The sequence below is a fragment of the Cervus canadensis genome, chromosome 5 (assembly GCF_019320065.1).
Source record: "Cervus canadensis isolate Bull #8, Minnesota chromosome 5, ASM1932006v1, whole genome shotgun sequence".
Lineage (NCBI taxonomy): Eukaryota > Metazoa > Chordata > Mammalia > Artiodactyla > Cervidae > Cervus > Cervus canadensis.
In genome coordinates, this window is record NC_057390.1 from 46,845,085 (window position 1) to 46,862,583 (window position 17,499).

Sequence of the window (17,499 nt, forward strand, 5' to 3'; positions counted from 1 at the left end):
AGTCACTCAGTTGTGTCCGACTCTTTACCACCCCATGGACTGTAGCCACCAGGCTCCTCTGTCCATGGGATTCTCCAGGCAAGAGTACCGGAGTGGCTAGCCATGCCCTTCTCCAGGGGATCCTCCCTACCCAGGGATTGAACTCAGGGCTCCTGCACTGCAGTCAGATTCTTTATTGTCTGAGCCACCAGGGGAGTTCAATTTATCTGACTGCATCTCTCCAAAGACTGTATGTTCCTCAAGGGCCAGCTTTCCTGTCTTGTTCAAGGTGACTTTCCCAGTGTTCTGATATACACTCAGTACTTGGTATATATGGGCTTCCCCGGGTGGCTCAGTGGGTAAAGAATTCACCTGCCAGTGCAGGAGACATAGGGGACGCAGTTTCCATCCCTGGGTCGGGAAGATTCCCTGGAGGAGGAAATGGCAACCCACTCCAGTATTCTTGCCTGGAGAATTCCATGGACAGAGGAGTCTGGCGGGTTACAGTCCATGGAGTCACAAAGAGTCAGATAGGACTTCAAGGCTAAGCATACACCCACTTGGCATATACGTGTTGAGATCAAAAGAGATGAAAACTATAATATACAAACAATAAAAATCATTATTCTAAGAAGATGGGGCTGAGGTGGGGGGTCTACATGCAATTAAGTTTTTCTCTGAAATTTTCTTTACCAGCCATCACCTGAGGTCAGCATCAGACACTGCAGGATGTTTTGTTTAGCTCTTAATAAGTGGATAGAAACAATATGCTTGAAAAAACCCCCAACTTTCTCAACTCATAAAATTAAAACAGGCAGTAAATGGAGCATAACCCTTAAAAATGTATAAAAAATATATGGTGAGAAAGACAATATCATATGATATTGCTTATATTCACAACCTAAAGAATTGATACAAATGAACTTATTTACAAAGCAAATACAGATTCACAGACTTAGAGAATAAACTTATGGTTACCAAGAGGGGAAAGGGGCAGGAATAGATTGGGAGTTTAGGATTGACATGTACACACTGCTATATTTAAAATAGAAAACCAGGGACTTCTCTGGTACGCCAGTGGCTAAGACTCTGTGCTCCCAGTGAAGGGGGTGTGGGTTTGATTCCTGGTTGGGGAGCTAAGATTCGATGTGCCATGCGGCATGGCCAAAAAAATAAGTAAATAAAATAGGTAACAAACAAGGACCTACTATTTAAAAAAATGACTACATGGTAAAATACTATATACATGGAGGGATAAACAAATTAATAATAATAAGCCTTGGGGGGAAAAGAAACTACTCTTCAGAAGGAAATTTAAGGAATTTTTTAAAATAATTTAAGCAAGTTTACAGAATAAAAGAAACTACTGAAAAAAGACATTAAAATAGCCAGAGTCAACACAGGAATCCAGCCCAACACCCTTGGCACGGTAATATAAAGAACTCAGAAGTCAATAAAATGAAATAAGTCAGCAGGGACTTCACAGTTTAGGAGCCCGAGGTATGAGTGCATCTTCCCTTTCACACCGATGCCAGCTGATCTAGTAAATAACCCTTCCAGAGGGTTCTGGAGAGTTTGAGTCTCTAAGGATACCTATCAGCAAGTCCTTCAGGAAGATTTAGGACAGTGTCCCCCCACAGCTTCAGTGGAGAAACAGGATAGGTTTGTTTTTAAGGCACAATTCCCAATTCATGCTACCAAAAAAATAGCCTTTGGGTTTTTTTTAACCAGTTGCCTTTCTAGGGGTGAAGACTTCCACCTGCAGGAACCCTAGCTTTCAGATGTAGTGGGCCTAGCATGAACACCTTTGCTCCTAGATGGCTTGGCAGTCTTAAGTTCTGGAAAATGGGGACAAAGATGAGCTGCTCAAGGTCTTCTCCCTTTGGGTGGCTCTCTGGTGCCCCCTTGTGTTCAGTGTCTGGACCCAGAAGAGCCAAAAGCAGCAGGAATGGAGTGAGGGTGGAAAGGCTGAGCCACTCTCCAGGACTGCCTGTGGCTAACGAGAAGTCAGCCCTCTCCAAAGCGGGCTCAGGCCCCTCTGCTGAGCACCTGGGATATCTTCCCAGCCCTGGTGGAAACACACTGGCCAGGGCAAATTGCCTAGAATTGGACAGGTGGAAGCAGTGCCCAAGGTCACCCAGTGGCCTCCACTTAGGGAGATGGATCGTAGCGTCCTTCCTGCCAGGTGTTTGGCTAGCGGGCTTTTCCTCCTGACTCAGTGCCCAGGCCAGAGGCATTTGTAGCCTCTTAAAAAAAAAAAAAACAGACATTGACCGCTCTGCCGAAGACAGCTTGAGCCCCTGAGGGGTCATTGCAAGGCAGTTCTGAATGTGCTAAGTCAGTGGGTGGTAATGAGCACAGTGTGCCTAACAGAGGCATGTCCAGCCCTCAGCAGTAAATAGTCCTTAACGGGCTGACACAGGAGGCCTGGCAATGGCTCTTCCTCCTTGCCCGTCTGCCTATTCCCCCTGACTCCCACCCCGGGGCTCTGCCATCCTAGCCAGATCACCAAATCATCATGCTGGGACCATGGCATCTCTAGCGTGGGACTGTAGGGCCAAGGCCAAGTTTCCAGGATCTGTTCTGGCCATAGAACAGGGCTCTGCCAGCAGCCCCAACAGGAGCATTTGTTCCTGGTTAGATCTTGACCCCTCATCATGCAGGCTGAGTCACATCAGTCCCATGAATGTTCACTGTGACTCTCTAAGCCCTGGTCTCCTCATTGGTCAAAGGAAGACCTCAGGCCTGAAGCTCGCACCCCCAGAATCTAGGAATTTTAGAGAACTGAGTATGTTGATAAATCTAACAGATGCCTTCTTACCTATAAGCCTTTGCACATGCTGTTCCCACTGCCTGGAACAGTTTTCTTCCTCATCTCCTTCTCTAGTCTGACACCTCTTTATCTTCAGCCTCAGTTTAGACTTCTCCAGGAACTCTTCTAGGGCTCCCCTCATAGCTCAGTCAGTAAAAAATCTGCCTGCAATGCAGGAGATCCAGGTTTGATTCCTGGGTCAGGAAGATCCCCTGGAGAAGGAAATGGCAACCCACTCCAGTATTCTTGCCTGGAGAGTCCCATGGTCAGAGGATCCTGGCAGGCTATAGTCCATGGGGTCTCAAGAGTTGGACATGACTTAGCAACTAAACCAATACCAACAGCAGGAACCTTTCTCTGGCCCCCTGAGCCTGGGCTTGGTCCCCTCCAGGGGTTCCCACAACCCCTTTCATGTCCGAGTCCCACTGCTGGCTCAGGTCCACTGCAGGTGTCCCAGATGTGGCCATGCCATGCGGCCACCAGCTGGTCTGACTCTTCACTTGAACCCCATGGGGCAAGTACAGGAATCATATCTACCTTATCCAACTCAACAGTGGAAGGGCCTGGTACAGTGCCTGCCATGTAGCAGGTACTCAATAAATAAGCATTGAGAATAGTGGATGGGCTCAGAATGAAACAAAGGCTGGGGCTGGAGGGTAGGGGCCGAGTCAGGAAGGCAGCTAAGGAGACAGGCGCACATCATGGTGTGTCCATGTTCTGCACCACTGCCCACTGCCTGGCACATCAGTCCTGGAAGCCCCAGAACATGGGCCAGTGAGGTCTCTGCCTGCCGCTCAGTGCTCCGAACAGAGCTCAAGCTGGGAGCCGAAGGACAAGGCCCACTCTGTCCTAGCTCAACCAGAGAAGCTCTGCTTTTATTCTTTTGAGTCTGGGTTTCTCATTGTCTCTGTACTTAAAAAATCTAGTTCTATAGTTCAAAAGAAGAATGAGAACGAGAAACTTAAATACCACTGATTTCTTCGTCCCATGCCCTCATTAGAGATGAACAGAGGCGCAGAGAGGACATGGAGACTTCCCCAAGATCACACAGTTCAGTGTCAGAGTAGGAAGACAGACCCTGAATCCTCAACTCCTTAGATACTTTCCAGAGGGTAGAGGGAGGTGGTGGGATTGTTATTTGGAGTGAGGTGCTGAGGGTCTGAGAGGAGACTGTGTGTGTGTACTCTGTTATGTCTGACTCTGCAAACCATATGGACTGTAGCCCGCCAGGCTCCTCTGTCCATGGAATTCTCCAGGCAAGAATACTGGAGGGGTTTGCCATTTCCTCTTCCAGGGATCTTCCTGATCCAGGGATTGAACCTGCGTCTCCTGTGTCTCCTCATTGCAGGTGGATTCTTTATCTGCTGAGCCCTCTGGGAAGCCCATGAGAGGATACTGAGCAGACACAAAAAGTCCCCAGAGTGGAATGTGCCCCTCTGTGGCATCATACATCCCTGCCCCTGCCACCCTGAGCTAGCCCCCCTCAGAGGCGGGAAGCAGAGGGGTACAGCAGGAGCCCCAGGGGTGTGACCAACAGAGCTCACGTTTAGGGGCTCTCAACAGCCAAGGCCCACATGCCAGCTGATTCTCTGCCTGGTGGCCCTGACAGCAGTCCCCCCGGATTACTGTCTTTCAGGCCACGGAGGGCTGAACCAGCTGGGAGGGGCCTTTGTGAATGGCAGACCCCTGCCTGAAGTGGTGCGTCAGCGCATCGTGGACCTAGCCCACCAGGGCGTGAGGCCTTGCGACATCTCCCGCCAGCTCCGTGTCAGCCATGGCTGTGTCAGCAAGATCCTTGGCAGGTAAGCACAAAATTCACCCCCACCCCCTTCCCTCCCAGGGACTCGGGTCCACTCTGGTGTCCCGCCTAGGTCCCAGGACCTGAACAGGATGTGGTAGGGCTTCCAGGCCTCGCCCATCTGCTGCTCATCTGTGTGGTTTCCTGCTCTTCCTTCCTCCCTCGTCCATTTCTCCTTCCTTTCCTTTCTTCCTCCCCCATGGTCTCCTCTGCCCCACGTCCCGTTTTCTACAGGCTTCTTTGTTCCTAAAGCAGAAGAATCTTCCCCAAAGGCTTTACCTCTGCTGAGACCAAGGAATGGACATAAGTTTGAGCAAACTCTGAGAGGTGGTGAAGGACAGGGAAGCCTGGCATGCTGCAGTCCTTGGAGTTGCAGAGTCAGACATGACTGAGTGACTGAACAGCAATGAGCGGGGTGGGACACGCAATCAGAGGTGGCTCCTGAGGTCTCACTCCAGCACGAGGGGTGTCTGAGTTTGTGCTTCTCAAACTGTAACTCCCAGAGCTCTTGCAATAGAAGCACTGCAGTGTTTTGATGAAATGCAGATCCTAAGCCTCAGACCAGGCCCATGGCAGCACCCTCTCTGGGAGCCAGATCCGGACACCGTGATTTTTATGAGATGACCAGGTGACGCTTATGAATGCTAACTCTGGAGCAGCAGTTCATGACCCTGGCCGCACAGTAGAGTCACCTGGGGAATCTTAATTTAGAAAAGAAATGGATGTCTTAAGCCCCAGCCCATACCAGTTAAGGCAGAACTTTAGGGGAATGAGCCCAAGTTTGGGTATAGTGTTAAGCCCTAAGATTCTAATTTTCTGCAGCCAAAGCTAAGAACCATTAACCTAAAGGTTCAGGAGGGACCAGGAGCAGCAAAGGGTAGTCCAACCTGGAAGACCACTTCCAGTGGAAGTGCCCACGCGCAGGGTTTTCTGGGCTTTGTGTCAGTTCAGTATCTCCCTTACCCAACCCATAAGTGAGATTCAGGACGAGTTCTGGTTCAAAGAGGTCAAGGCCTGTAATTGGACGTGGGAAGCCCTGCCTCCCTGGTGGAAGTCATCAGGGAAAATTGTTGTCCCCAGGTCTCCTGGGGTCAGGAGAGGGGTTTCTCAGGTGGGTTGCAGCACCCCAAGAGGGGCTGAGTGCTAATGGATGGTGACACCCAAAAGGGAGTATTAAAGAGCCAGGTTTTATTTCATGGCACAAGAGACCAGAGTTTCCCCAAGGAGGAGAGGTAGGCTATCCTGACATAGGTCACTGATCTGCCTAAGCAGCTGGTTGGGGGATGGGAGATGGGGGGTGGGGAGACCCCGAGAGAGCTGGCTTGGCTTAGGGAGCTGGACATGGCCAGGGCTCCAAGCCAGGCTGGCGTTCCAGAGTCCATGAGGACCAGCTTCAACCTGAACCATGTAACCTGGTGGAAAACCAGTGGCCGGGGCTGTGGGGTGGGGTGGAGGGGGGTTGGAGGGGTTTTATGGAGAACAAAGGTGAAACCGGAAAGTCAGGGCAGAGGGCCCATTGACCCCAGCTGGCTTTCTGGGGAAGGAGGGGTAGAACCAGGATGGTCAAGAACAGTCATGCTTCAGCCAAGAAAAACTGGATGGAGCAAATGGCCACCACCTTGAGCCTGTTTATACACACAGAGCACACTCAAAATGTCCTTTCTTAGAAGGGAGATCTCTTGTGCTCCATAAGGTGTTTCCTGAAGGTGTTCAGGTGCAGGAGATTGGCCAGGGGGATAACTGGAAAGAGAGAAACCAGGCATCCCAGAGTGAGGCCTTTTGAAGAATGTTCTGGTTCAGCAGCAGCATAAACCTACCCATGCAAGGGAAACAGGCAGTGACAGGAACGTGGTGTTAGAGACCAGCCTTGGGGGTCACCGTTCACCCCCTCAGGCCCTTCCCCAAGAAGCCTCAGAGGGGAACGAGAGTCTCTGGCTAATTTGCTGCCCAAAGATCCCCACCCGCTTACTGGGTACTTCTTTGGGGTTCTCTATTGGAGTAGGTACTACGAGACTGGCAGCATCAGGCCTGGAGTGATAGGGGGCTCAAAGCCTAAGGTGGCCACCCCTAAGGTGGTGGAGAAGATCGGGGACTACAAGCGGCAGAACCCAACTATGTTCGCCTGGGAGATCCGAGACCGGCTCCTGGCCGAGGGTGTCTGTGACAACGACACTGTGCCCAGTGTCAGCTCCATCAACAGGTGAGAGGGACACCGCAGCGGGGGACTGGGGTACCTGGGCTTTGGGGGACTCATGATGGAGACCCAACTTGAGTGGAACAGAGCCTGGGAGGGGGCTGCATGCTGAAAAGTCAGGCTGGAAGTGCCCTGGGCCCAGGGTAGGTACCACACCTCTATAGCATCCCCACTCCCACCTCAACCTATCCCCCTCCCCAGGGCTGTACTCTCTGTAGTTTTCTTCCCCACATAGCACATCCTCTTTCATTCAATAAAAGAAACTTCTTCTTGAATCGAGCCTTTCCTGCATGAGACACAAGACCCCTAACCTGAACCTCATTCAAGCATCCACTCATTTGTTTAGTCATTCAGTCATTCAGTCACCACCTCAGTCAGTTATTCACTCACTCATTCATTCACACATAATTTACTCATATGTAGGCCCTAAGGCTGGAGTAGGAAATGGCAACCCACTCCAGTATTCTTGCCTGGAACTCCCATGGACAGAGGAACATACAATCCATTGGGTTGCAAAGAGTCGGACATGACTGAAATGACTTAGCACACATGTACGCCCTGAGGATGCACAAGCCTTGTCCGTGTGGCACTTACAGTCCAGTGGGAAAACAGACACTAATCAAGTCCTAATTGATGTCCACACAAACAACGGTAAAATGCAGTTCTCAGTCTGGCTAGGGAGACAAATATGAGGGTATTGAGCTGGTGTCAGGTGGCTTGGTTTAGGGAGGTTGTGAAAAGATGTCCCAAGTAAGAAATAACAAATAAGAGTTACCTAGGTGAAAGGGGGAGTGAAAGGAGCTTGAGACAGCATGTGCAAGGGCCCTGTGGCTAATAAGATCTTATACAAAAAGCTGAAAGAGGGAAGTCCCTGGCAGTCCAGTGGTTAAGACTCTGTACTTTTACTGCTGAGGGCCTGAGTTCGATCCCTGGTTGGGAAACTAAGATCCCACAAGCCGCATAGCATGGCCAAAAGAAAAGAAAAGCTGAAAAGAAAGCCAGTAGGTAAAGGGAAGGGGAGAGCACAAGGGAGACTGAGGTGGAGATGTGAATAAAGGCTATTTGCCCCTCAGAGGCCGGTGGTCATGCTGTGTACGTCTCACCTATAAGCAATGGCAAGAACCTTAGCATGAGATGTTAGCCATGAGACTGACTTGCATTTCAGAAAGTCCAATCTGGCTGCAATAGAAAGAAAAGATTAGAAAGGGTCAAGAGCAGATAGGAGTGGGCCAGTGAGTGACCCTGGAGGTAGAGTTTAGTGGTGGCAGTGAGATGCAGAAAGGGATCAATGTTGAAGAGAGTTACGAGGTCAAATCTACTGAACATGATGACGGCTCAATGGAGGAGGGAGGGAGGCAGATATTGAGCCCCACCTGTACTTCTGCCTTGAGTGACCGGTGGGCTAATCGTGGAACGGGAACAGTGGGAAGGACCAGGCGTGAGGAGTAAGGTCGTGGGTTTGAGTGTGGACAGGTTGAGTTTGCGGCTTCCTGGATGGCTCAATAGGTAAAGAATCCGCCTGCAATGCAGGAGACTCAAGTTTGATCCCTGCATCAGGAAGATCCCCTGGAGGAGGAAATGGCAACTCACTGTAGTATTCTTGCTTGGAAAATCCCATGGACAGAGGAGCCTGGTGGGCTACAGTCCACGGGGTTGCAAAGAGTCGGATGCAATTTAGCCACTAAAAGAACAATGGGCTAAATTTGAGGTGTCTATAGATACTCAAGTGGGATCTCAAAAAGGTGGATGGAGCTGGGGCAGCCAGAAGCCCTGTCTCCTTCTGCTATAAGGGCCTTTCTTCTCTTCCTTACAGAATCATCCGGACTAAAGTGCAGCAGCCATTCAACCTTCCCATGGACAGCTGCGTGGCCACCAAGTCCCTGAGCCCAGGACACACGCTGAGTGAGTGCCGAGGGTCCCACAGTCACACTCAGCCCCTTGCATACACACTCCCACCCATGTACACACACAGAGTCGCACACAAACATGTCTACACAGACACACCCGTGTGTTTGAACTGAGCCCAAACCTGGCTGGAATCCCAGGGAAGGTTTTCTGAAATGTTTAGGGCTGGAAACAACGCAGGCTAGAACCCTGGCACCAGTAGGCAGGGCCCCTGACTCCTCTGCGGTGGTGGCAGGGGCTCTGAGGGGTGTCAGGCCCACATCCTGACCCTCTGTCTTGCCCTACTTCAGTCCCCAGCTCAGCTGTGACGCCCCCAGAATCTCCGCAGTCGGACTCTCTGGGTTCTACTTACTCCATCAATGGGCTCCTGGGGATCGCCCAGCCTGGCAGCGACAGCAAGAGGAAGATGGATGACAGTGAGTGTTGGGGGGACCAGAGGGTAGGGTGGGGGTGCAGGAGGGCAACTGCTCAGACAGGGCTCTCTGGTGGCTCAGGTGGTAAGAAATCCGCCTGCAATGCAGGAGACACGGGTTTGATCCCTGGGCCAGGAAGATCCCCTGGAGGAGGGCATAGCTACCCACTTCATTGTTTTTGCCTGGAAAATCTCATGAACAGAGGAGCCTGGTGGGCTACAGTCCTTGGGGTCACAAAGAGTCAGACATGACTGAGTGACTAACACTACTGCTGCTGATGAGACAGAGACCCCCTTAGGCCCAGGACTTTGTGGGTTGTCTCTAAGCCACCTGGAAGTCTCGCTCTTCCCTCTTCCCAAGTGAGTCTGCTTCCCCACTCTGGCCCGGGCGATGGGTCGACAAGCCCCCTGAAAGCTTTCTCCCTGCCGGGGGATGCCTGCCAGGTGACCAGGACAGCTGCCGGCTGAGCATTGACTCCCAGAGCAGCAGCAGCGGGCCCCGCAAACACCTCCGCACGGACACCTTCAGCCAGCACCACCTCGAGTCGCTCGAATGCCCCTTTGATCGGCAGCACTACCCGGAGGCCTACGCCTCCCCCAGCCACACCAAAGGCGAGCAGGTGAGGGGCCAGCCGGGCACGGGAGGCGAGCAGACAGGTGGGAGGGTGGGGGGAGGGCAGAGCAAGACGTGGTCTCTGAAAGCTCCCTAATCAACTGGCAATTCTAGAAGCAACTAGAAGTTGCTTGATGGGCTCAGGGCACGTGCTTCCAGCAGCTCCAAGGCTGTCATGGCATTATTTCACCAGACGCTTGTAGCATCTTCCTGTTCATCCTTCCGGCCCCCTGCCTTCCCTCACCTGTAGCCTCTGAGCTTAGAGTAATGCAACCAACCGTGCCATCCCCCTGCCACAGTGTCTCCCCCAGATAGCAGGGTCAGGTCCTACAGCAATAAAGTCGCGGCTCCAGCCTTCACAGCGTGACCTCCACCAGCACCTGCAGCCCCGCCTCGGGCCACTCACGCCTCCCCACCCCGTGCCTGCCATGCTCACGCTCCTCTCGTTCACACCTCTCTGCCCCAGCACACGGTGTGCCCTCCTCGCTGAATGCCTTCCTCCCACTTCTCTGCCTGGAAAAGTACTGCTCGGCTAGTATGACTCAGCTCAAGCATCACCTGGTCCATGAATTCTTCCCTGCCCCTTAGACACGCTTCACTTCCACTCTCCCAGACTTCTGCATGTCTGGGGTGGGAGGGGCCGCTCCCCAGAACTCATGGGGTAGTGTCACTGCCTAGCGGACAGAGATGTCAAGATATAGCACATTTCTTGAGCACAGCATCTCAAGGCATCTTTTTTACCTCCAGCGTCTCCCACTGTGCCCCTCTAACAGATGCTCAATAAAGGTAGAGTAAATGCAATGAGAAATGCAGCCTGAGAAATGAGAAATGCAAGCTACAAGCAAAGTTTTATTCCCAGTGTTCAGGACAGGTGAAATGGCTTATCAGGGGCTGGCTTCTATGAAAAACTGGCAGAGATGACCAAAGTGTCTCCAGGAGCCAAAAAATAACTCTACACCTCTGTTAATTATCTTCTGTCAACACCACAGCCTCAGTGTCTTCCCCATCCCCCAACCCAACACCATCAATCAACTGAGGATTTTCTCTAGAGGGGTGTCTGCTCACCCCTCTTGGCTCAAGGTGTCATCTGAGCCAGGAGTGAGGCGAGCCCATATACCTTTAAGATCTGAGCAGCATAATGGTGACGATGCCAGTCACCAGCTGAACCACTGCCACTGACTGTCTGGGCGGCTGGGCCCTTGCCAACAATGCAGCTGGTCAGGCAATCTGCGTCAGCGATTTTATCAGCCTGGGCTGTGGCAACCAGGAGGGCTTCAGAGAAGGCTGGCCGTCAGCAGACCTGGGGAGAGGGCAGGGCGATCAGCCACAAGTCAGCACATGGCTCCCAGGCCCGGGTTGACTGGGCAGGAGGGGAATGGGGCCACAGCAGTGGGTCTGCCAGGAACCTGCTGTGAGACATGGACCCAACACAACTCAGTGTCCTGGTAGAGAAACCTTGCTGCTGAGACCCACTGGGTTCTGCAGAACCATTCCTGAGCCTCAAGAAGTGGGCAGCTTGTGACTCTTCATGTAACTTTAAAATAGCTATTTACTGAACATGTGTGTTACTAAGCATTTTGTGCTAAGTGTTTAATGTAGGTATATAAAATCTCCTTTAATCCTTGTATTGGCCTTGTAAAGCAGCTCTAGTATCCCTGTTACAGAGGTGAGAAAACCAAGGCTCAGAGAGGTCAAGGAGACTACAGCTACTAAACCAGTCATTGCAGAACAAGAGCTCAAACTTGTCCAAGTCATGAGGAATTGTGCCCTCTGCACCCCAATTCAAGTCCAACCCCAATAAGAAATCCAATCATCCTTGAGATGTTTAAGGCATTTGGAGTAACGTAACTGAAATGTCTGATTTATAGGTTTGTTTGTTTTCCTCCGAATTGTTAGATTTTGGAGAGCTACAGGATTTTGAGGTGTGATTTCCCTGGTGGCTCGCTTCCCTTGTGGCTCAGCTGGTAAAGAATCCGCCTGCAATGCGGGAGACCTGGGTTCGATCCCTGGGTTGGGAAGATCCCCTGGAGAAGCGAGCAGCGACTCCTCACTCCAGTACTCGGACCTGGAGAATTCCATGGGGCTGTATAGTCCATGGGGTCACAGAGAGTCAGACACGACTGAGTGACTTTCACCTCCCTGGTAGCTCAGATGGCAAAGAATCCGCCTGCAATGCAGGAGACCTGGGTTCAACCCCTGGGCCGGGAAGAACCCCTGGAGAAGGAAAGGGCAACCAACTCCAGTATTCTTGCCTGGAGAATTCCACGCTCAGAGAGCCTGGTGAGCTACAGTCCATAGCGTCTCAAGAGTGTTGGAAATGACTGAGTAACTAACACCACCAGGATATTGAGGAGGTATTTTATACTAGATCAGCATGTCCACAAGACATTTAAAACTTTTCTTATACTTTCTAGAAATCAGGCATTTTGTTCAATTTCATGAAACCAGGCTCTAAGTAAAAGCAGGAAGCCCCCTCAGAAGGTGTAGAACCAGAGTGCCATTTAGTCAGTAATTGCTGCTACAGGATAATGGTGCCCTTGTGGTCTCCAGAGTTGACTGCAACTTCCGTAAGTGCTGGGCATGCAACCAGAAACTGCTGTGGCTCCTTAGAGAACCCAGCTCAAATCACTGAAAGTGATTGCCTTTAGAGAGCTGTTATATAACCACGGAGCACAAGTCTTGATTTCAGTTTTTGCACACTGGTTCACAGAGCACATTGGTGACATGTGTGATCCGCATGTGGGGAGCAGAGGTGTGTGCTGTTTCGTGGCCTGGTGGGAGGGTATCATGATGAGGTGTGATGTACCCTTGCCTTTAATTGAACAAATTCTTCTTGGAAGAAGCATTGGAGGAGATGGCCCACTCATGTCAGGGGAGGCTCAGTGAAGTCTAAAATGAGGTTCACAAAGAAAACTCCCAGGGGTACTTGATAAAGAATTTTTAAACAAAAGTAACCACAAATATCATCTTCAAGCTGAATGTGCACATTTATATTTGCTTGGATACGGAGAGAGAGGGGAGAAGTCTACCTATTTTGCTTGGGTGTCTGTCCTTTTACTGAAGGAGAGAGCGCAGGGGTCAGGATCAGATGGCCTCGATTTAGACTCCATTTCATACTCACCTAGGACATTCACCTCTCTGGTCTTCAGGCTCTCAGCATCTCAGACATAATATTGCTTGCCCACATCACAGGGCTGTTGGGAGCAATGGATCAGGATAATACAGGCAACGTCTAATGCCTGCTCTCTTTACATGTAAGATGTGGTCATGATGTTATCCACCACAGAGCAGTGGTTGAGAACATAGGTCCTGGAGTCAGACCAGGGGAGTGTGACTTCTGTGGGGTGTGAGAAGTGTGTGGACCAGCTCTGTGCCTGTGTTTCCCATCTGGAGAATATTTTAATGAAAGGAGGAGATCACCCTGAACAGTCCCACCTGCTAACTGCCCCAGCCCTGCATCTTGCTCTCCGTGGGCCCAGACAGGGTGAGGAAACCAGGAAGAAGCCCAGCATCCAGCCAGGGCGTGGTCCTTGGAAGGACCCACTCTCTTCTGTGTCTGGCGCTGTTGCCACCAGCCTGCCTTGAATTCCAGAGCTGCCAGAGGGCGAGTTCTGCCCCTAGAACTGGGAGAAAAACAGAAGGGCTGTGAGTCAGAGAATAAAAACTGATTAAACAGACTAAGTGGAGTCAAGACTGAGCGGGAAGAGGGGACAGAGGAAGGGGGTATTTTCTAGGGAGAGCCGGCTGGCGGGGGATGGGGGGGGGCGGTCTTTAAAAGGAGAGCCTGCCGCCCACAGCCTCTGTGCGCTCACTTCTTCTTGTTCCCCAGGGTCTTTACCCGCTGCCCTTGCTCAACAGCGCCCTGGACGACGGGAAGGCCACCCTGACCCCCTCCAATACACCCTTGGGGCGCAACCTCTCGACTCATCAGACCTACCCCGTGGTGGCAGGTACGATGCCCAGAATCTCCTGGGCCATGCGGGGGCCGGCTGGCGGGCAGAGCTGGCTGGTGGAGAGGAGGAAGGTGTTAGGGCCCTGGGCCCGGAGAGGAGAGGGGGACTCTGCTGGCCGGTCAGCAGGTGGGTCGAGAGGGTCTCGCCTTCTATCTTCGGCCCTTTCTCCGCCTGCCCCCCAGCGCGGGGCACACGCAACCTGCGTCTACACTCACAGAGGCACGGCAGGAGGCAGAGGTGCCCTCTCACCTCCTCCCCCCACCTGAGTGACACCGCGTAGCCCCGCCCACTCCCACGCCCCGCCTCAGGGAGGAGCCCGCCCGCGCCTCGCCGCCCCGCCCCTCCCGCATCTCATGGCTTGGTTTGTGCATGTTCCCGCCCCATCATCTCACACCCCTCTCTCCTTGTTGTCTCCCTCCCTCCGGCAGATCCTCATTCACCCTTCGCCATAAAGCAGGAAACCCCCGAGGTGTCCAGTTCTAGCTCCACCCCTTCCTCTTTATCTAGCTCCGTCTTTTTGGATCTGCAGCAAGTCGGCTCCGGGGTCCCAGCCGGTGCCTCGGTCCCGCCCTTCAATGCCTTTCCCCATGCTGCCTCCGTGTACGGGCAGTTCACGGGCCAGGCCCTCCTCTCAGGTACGACAGGGAGGTCCCGGGCCGTACAGCCATCGCGGGGGGCGGGAGGGGGAGTCCTCACGGCCAGCCGCCAGTTCCCTACTTTGGGTCTAGCCTCTACTCTCTCCCCGAGTCCTCTCCGCCATCATCCTCTTCCCTCATTCCTCCGGCCACTTTTGGGGGCGCCAAGATGCGGTCCTCCATGCCTGCAGAGTCAGGCCGTGGGAGGGACAGACACTCTGGGGGGTACTTGGAAGTGGGGGTGCCTGATGGATTTCCAAAACCTTGCGCCAAAGCGCCATGACAGTGCCAGAACCCTAAGACCAGGAGCCAGACTCAGTAAAGCCCCAAACCTTTGGTCTGGGTAAAAAATACAAAAGAAGAAAAAAAGAAAACTCTGGAGGGAGAAAGGCATTGGCTTTGGGGGCCATATTCTGGATCAAATTTCTAAGAATGGAGGGTCAGTCCCAATTGGGCCCCCATAGTGTAACTCTCGTGTCCCTAGCTTAAGTGTTTCTCTTGGAGGACACTCAGGCGGAGTAACTCACCAATCCAAGAGATGGGGAACCAGGAACTCTTCATCAAGACCCTCATCCAACTCAAGGCTGGAAGCACCTTAGGGACATTTAGTTTAAATCTCTCCTTACACTGGTGGGCAACAGGCCCAGGCAGAAAGACTCAGCCAAAATCCCTGAATAGGAACATGGTGACATGTCAGCTTGCATGCACCCTGTGGATCAGATCCCAGCAGAGCTGAGTCTCCCTGGCAGAAAGACATTGGCCCGTCCAGGCAAACTCTGAGCAGTGGCTGAAAAAGTCAGAGGTGTTTGGCTAGGCAGGGAGAAGGCCAGAGGTGGAGTGAGGGAGGGAACAGAGACCCATAACAGTCTTCAGATATTTGAAAGGCGGCCACAGAGATGAGACTATTTCAGAAGTGGGTCCAAGGCATTGAACCAGGACCCAGGGAAGAAGCCAGGAGTGGGCCAGGCCTTCTGGACCAGTGGTTTTCAAGCTTGCCGGGCCTCACAGCACTCTCTTGAAAGGAAAAGTTTTGACAGAAGCCAGGTATCCAGACCAAATGAAGAGCTGCTCTGTCTGAAGTAGGGGCTCTGCCCAGGGAAAGCCCTTGCACTTGAAAATCACTGCATCATAAGAATCAGACCTCTGCCCACCCAGAGGGACCTCAAGGTCATCTTATTCAAGTCCATTGACCCTTCCTTATAACTGTCTCTACATTTTATGTCTGTCTGGCAACTAAGACTTTTTTTTTTTCCCCTCTGTGCATCCCCGTGTCTAATGAGGGAGGACCTCTTAGGGGAGGTGGGCACAGAGGTAGAGGGTTCATAAAGGAATCCCAGTGTGTGGGCAGAGAGGCAGTGATGAAGGATCTGAAGCAAGGAGGAAAGTGTTGACTCAGTGCAGAGTTTCAAAAGAGGGTGAAGTCAGCGGAGATGGGTCATTTGTTTTGACCAAAGTGATTAAAGAAGAAAAGTCTGTGAGCTGAGTGAAGTGATGTCAGCCAGAGAAAATGGGACAGGGTTAGGAGGGGAGAGAGGAGGGGGAGAGTCAACGAGACTTAAATTCAGTGTTTGGGGGGGAAGGGCCCAGTTACTGGGCACCACTGCCTGCCTGTGTGTCTGATGGGCGGTGGCCAGGAGGGCTGAGAAGAGGCAGGTTAGGGATGATGATGTGGGTGAAGTGTGTGGTGTGGGGGAGCAGTTCTTCACTTCCTGGGAATTGTGAAGAGGCTGGGCAGGATCAGCCAGAGAGGAACAAGAAGGACCCAGGGCAGTGGGAAGCAGATATGTCAGAGCACAGACCTGGGCATTAGTGTGCAGTGTGGTTGAAACAGCCCAGTGCAGAGTCCCTACTCTCAAACCCCGCCCCCACTTTCTCCCCTCCCTTAAGGGCTTCAAGCACCTCCAGACAACATGCAATCAAATCAGGGGTGATGCTTCCAGCTTCTACGAGCTGTTAGTTTAACAGACATGCCCCGTGTCCGTTGTCCATGCAGGACTGGGAGGTCATCCCTGCATGGGGCAAAGCAGCAGGCAGCAGACACGCAGTGGTCATTCAGGTGGGGGGCCCCCAGAGACAGACCCTGGTGAGGTAATGTGCAGGGTGTGACCCCCGTGAAGGCTGTGGAGCCCAGCCTGAGGATGGAGGAGCAGCACAGAGGCAGGGGCTCTGGGAAGAGCAAGCAGGGCCCAGGCTTGGAGAGGCTTGGTCTAGATGGTTCCTGAGAGCAGGAAGCAAGTCAAGGCCACAGTCCACAGAACTGGGCCTGCCCCGTGACTCAGCACAGGGGTTCAGGACGGCTAGTGTCCATGCTGAGCTTAAGTGGTGGCCTGGAGCTCCTGAAAGACTGTCCCCTTGCAGCCTCCAATCAAGATTGAACCTAAATGCCTACCACGTGGCTGAGCCAGAGTGAGCAGACTGGGGAGACGGGGTAGGAAGAAACCAGATTAGGAAGGGAATAATTTTTGACTTCCTTGAAGATCCAGTGATTAAGACTCCACGATTTCACTGCTGTGGGCCCAGGTTCAATCCCTGGTCAGGAAACTAAGACCCCATAAACCATGGGCACCATGGCCAAAAAAAAAGGAAGCGAATGATATCAAGAGTCTGGGGGCTGGAAACCTATGCAAGGGAGCAAGAGATTGATTTGGAAGAATAAAAAAGAAAGCCGAGACCAAACTAATGCAAGGTAATGATGCTGCAGACAGGGGAGAGGATGAAGGACTAGGTAAATTTTCATTCCATAATCATCGCCTTCCTGAACGCCCTCCCCAGCTCTCCTCCTCTGAGTAGCTACCTATGGACTGGACCCTGCCTACCACCTCCCACCAGGTCTTTGCCTGCCTCAGAGTCCCCACCAGGTCAAGTTCTCCCCAGCCCAGCCTCTCTGCTAATGCGATGTCCAGGATGGTTTTTTCTGAGTCTCAGCTTCTCCCTAATCAGCCAAGAAAGAAGAAATCTCAGGGTTTGGGAGACAGGAGGATTGCCCCTAAATGCTCCTCTCAGATGCCCCAGTCTAGGGTCCCAGCGCATTGACCAGCAGCAATACTGATGCTGTCCTTGTCCTGTCTGTTCCCCAGCTGACTCCAGCTCAGCTGTTGAGGAAGCCCTGACTTTGGCTTTATCATCAAAGAGTCCGTTACCCGCCTCCATCCTTCTGTGCAAAATTATATTTAATCCTGCCAAAGAGATTTCTGAATT

The 17,499-nt window shown here is 52.3% G+C and overlaps 1 protein-coding gene and 1 long non-coding RNA gene across 6 annotated transcripts in view; one reads left to right on the top strand and one right to left on the bottom strand.

Moving 5' to 3' along the window:
* The window catches only part of PAX8 (paired box 8), a 62,964-nt gene that overhangs the window by 31,256 nt on the left and 14,209 nt on the right, over window positions 1-17,499 (top strand). For 2 of the 5 annotated variants that reach the window (XM_043468778.1, XM_043468780.1), the window contains exons 3-9: window positions 4,428-4,593; window positions 6,589-6,789; window positions 8,597-8,685; window positions 8,979-9,104; window positions 9,545-9,720; window positions 13,543-13,663; window positions 14,095-14,301. In XM_043468778.1, the coding sequence (XP_043324713.1) occupies window positions 4,428-4,593; window positions 6,589-6,789; window positions 8,597-8,685; window positions 8,979-9,104; window positions 9,545-9,720; window positions 13,543-13,663; window positions 14,095-14,301 (1,086 nt within the window). The remainder of the gene's footprint in view (window positions 1-4,427; window positions 4,594-6,588; window positions 6,790-8,596; window positions 8,686-8,978; window positions 9,105-9,544; window positions 9,721-13,542; window positions 13,664-14,094; window positions 14,302-17,499) is intronic. The other 3 variants (XM_043468779.1, XM_043468781.1, XM_043468782.1) reach the window with 3 other exon arrangements.
* LOC122441778 lies at window positions 13,093-13,870 on the bottom strand. Its single transcript, XR_006269440.1, has 2 exons — window positions 13,651-13,870; window positions 13,093-13,336 (listed from the first exon to the last, which is right to left on the bottom strand). It is a non-coding gene; the product is annotated as an uncharacterized LOC122441778 (long non-coding RNA).